General features: G+C 38.4%; 1 protein-coding gene across 1 annotated transcript; it reads left to right on the top strand.

Annotated features, from left to right (window-relative positions):
* Positions 1 to 737: 737 nt before the first annotated feature.
* Positions 738 to 1328, top strand: LOC149183777 (uncharacterized). The gene has a single exon (XM_089415080.1). The coding sequence runs from the start codon at positions 738 to 740 to the stop codon at positions 1326 to 1328; it is 591 nt and encodes a 196-aa protein (XP_089271206.1).
* The last annotated feature ends 1563 nt before the right edge of the window (positions 1329 to 2891 follow it).

Genomic DNA, 2891 nt, shown 5'->3' with positions numbered 1-2891 from the left:
GCAATTTGCACACTCTGTGGGATATATCGAATTGGAAGGAAGCTCCTGATAGAACCTGGGACTGTTGGAACCTGGGGGAGGTCCCCATTATGCTGCAGGGGGAAGCTTCTTTACTGTTAGATCTGCTCCAAGGAAAATCTCCTTCAAAGGCCACTACTAAAGACAAAAGAGGCTGGGGCTCCCTCTCCGGCTCTTACACTGTTTCCGAAGGTTATAAAAGAATTATGGCTGTCCCATATGCTCCACCCAATCCTGCTCAATGGAAATTTATATGGGATTTCCCATCTCTCCCCAAAATCGACTTCTTCTGTTGGACCGTTGCACACCAAAGCATTCTTACCAGAGATAACTTGCGAAGACGAGGGATGGAAGGGCCTTCCAGATGTCCACTTTGCTTGTCTGATGAAGAAACTGTCAGTCACCTGTTGCTGCTTTGTCCCTTTGCTCAAGAAGTCTGGAGGGGAGTTCTGTTGTTAGATCCAGCTAACCTCGATTTTCCAGATAACATCCCTTCTCTGTTCCGAACTTGGGCCAGCTTATCTCCCTTCTGCCTTAAAAAAAAAAGTCTTCTTAAAACAAGTTGGATGTGGCTCCCTAAATTTATCTGCTGGAAACTGTGGTTGGAAAGGAACAACAGAATTTTTCGAGAAGAAAGCTGCACTTCTATAAGAGTTATTTCTAAAATAAAAGCTTTGCTGGGCGAGGCTTTGGAAGCCAATACTTCCTCAAGGAATGAAATGAGTCTGGTCAAAGAGGAGGAGCAATGGCTCAAAGATCTGGTTCCAAATCTGAAGGAAAGGCCCATTCCTCCTGCATTCGCCCATGCCAACTGGGAGATTAGGCTGGAAGAACTGGAGTTCATTAAGTGGAGATCGGCCCTGGATGATCATTGTTTATTCTTCGACGGGGCCTCCAAAGGAAACCCTGGGGTTGCTGGCAGTGGTGGAGTTCTACTGAGTCCTGGAGGTTTTCCGGAATTGCGGTTCCATTGGGGTCTAGGAATCGAAACCAACAACAGAGCGGAGGCTCTTGCACTGTGGCAGGGGCTGACCCTGGCGATTAACAGAAATATCCTTTCTCTCTCTGTCTTTGGAGATTCTAGACTTATCATCCAGGCATTGCTCTACCCTAAGACCTCCCATCAGGTTCATTTAGCCACTATTATCAGAAAAATCCGGCTATTACTGCCCAAGTTCAATAAAATTTCCTTCTTTCATATTTTAAGGAATCTCAATTCTCAAGCTGATATGGAGGCCAATCTTGGCTCCCTCTGTACTCGGAGATCCCTGGTGGTCAACTCGATTGAATCTTCATGCTCCATTCCTTAATGTATCTGCTGACCGGACCTCCTACCCTATTTGATCTAAGGGCTATCTCTTTTCTCCTCATTACCCTGCTCTACGGGACCTCATCTCAAAGTATCTTCAATCTAAGTAAAACGGTGGTCTCAGGCCTGATCTCAGTCTTCCTTTCAATGGCCTCTGTTTCCTGTCGAGTACCTGCTTTTCACGAGCCCACAAAGGATCCCCAAGGGGGCAACTCAGTTCCAGTTTTGATCTTCACTTTACTATCAAACCTGAAGGCCGTGATCAACATAACCAGAGCTTCTCATTTCCGAAAAGCAGCATCCTCTGTGCGACGCAAAAATTGCGATGGAGCTCCCCACTGCAGAAGCAATCTCTCCAAAGCAAACGTGGACAATCAGGTTTCTCCGCCAATCAATAGCATCGATGCTCTTATGAACAGCAAGATCAGGATCCGCCCAAGGAAGTCCTCTGGCACTGTGCGATGTTCCACCTTGTCCAACAGCCAGCATTGAGAGAACTCAGGTCAAAGTCGACGAAGCTCAAATCTCGGATTCAGAACATCGGGCGGACTGGTAAATTTCCGGATTAGGGGCGAACAAATCCAAACCCAATCAGCTTTCCTCAGAACTCTGTCTCTGACTCCGCAGCATTGTAAGAGCACGCGGCAGCTTGTTTGCCGCCCTAAATAAAATTAACCGTTACTGTCGAAAAAAAAAAAATAACATTTAATTGTATATATATATATATATATAAAATAAAAACCCTCTAGATTTATCAAGTCACTCTTACAATATAAAAACATCCCACTCTTACAATATAAAAACATCTAATTGCATACATAATATAGGTTAAGATAATTAAAAAAAATAAACCACTTTAAATCCATCAAATACATAGGAGAATCAAATTTGTTGGTAAGACAGAATTTTATTCTCTCCTTTATTTAAAAATTTGATTATTAAAATTTATGAAAATTTATATATTTTATTTCTTTTAAATTTAAATTTTAAAAAATTGGACCAAAAATATATATTTTTAATCGTTAATTTTATATTCTTAATTATAAATTATTTATTTTTATAAAGAAATTATAATTATATTTTTTTTTAAATAATTTCTCTACCTTAAAAATTAACTTAAGTTGTAAATATTATGATTAAATTGAATTTAAAACATTATCGATTCGTAAAATAAAGAATTATAATTAGGACTAAATTGAATTTATAACATAATGTATTTTGTAAAATAAAATAAGTGTCCCAAGATAATGTAGTCACTCCCACATAAGTATAAATCACGTTTTCATAAAAATTGTAAATTGATATATAAAATGGAAAAATTAATTGTCAACTAAGAGCAAGGATGCATAAATTTTGGTGGGTAATAACTACTACTAAGTCTGCACATTTACATTTTTACTAACACTTATTAAAGTGTGAACACATAAATAATGTTGTATCCTGGTAAGTATATTTATTTAATTTAAATGAATATGTTATTTTGGTTGGTTTTCCTATGAAACTTAACTATGAAAAATCACTCCATAAAAATATAAATTTCATGAAATAGATATTGAAATTGCAT

This window comes from Pinus tabuliformis, chromosome 3_2 (assembly GCF_031772625.1).
Source record: "Pinus tabuliformis cultivar Carrire ecotype Pingquan chromosome 3_2, CPIR1, whole genome shotgun sequence".
In the NCBI taxonomy this organism is placed as follows: domain Eukaryota; kingdom Viridiplantae; phylum Streptophyta; class Pinopsida; order Pinales; family Pinaceae; genus Pinus; species Pinus tabuliformis.
The sequence above is the reverse complement of the archived record's forward strand: the minus strand, read 5'-3'. Positions and strand labels throughout refer to the sequence as shown.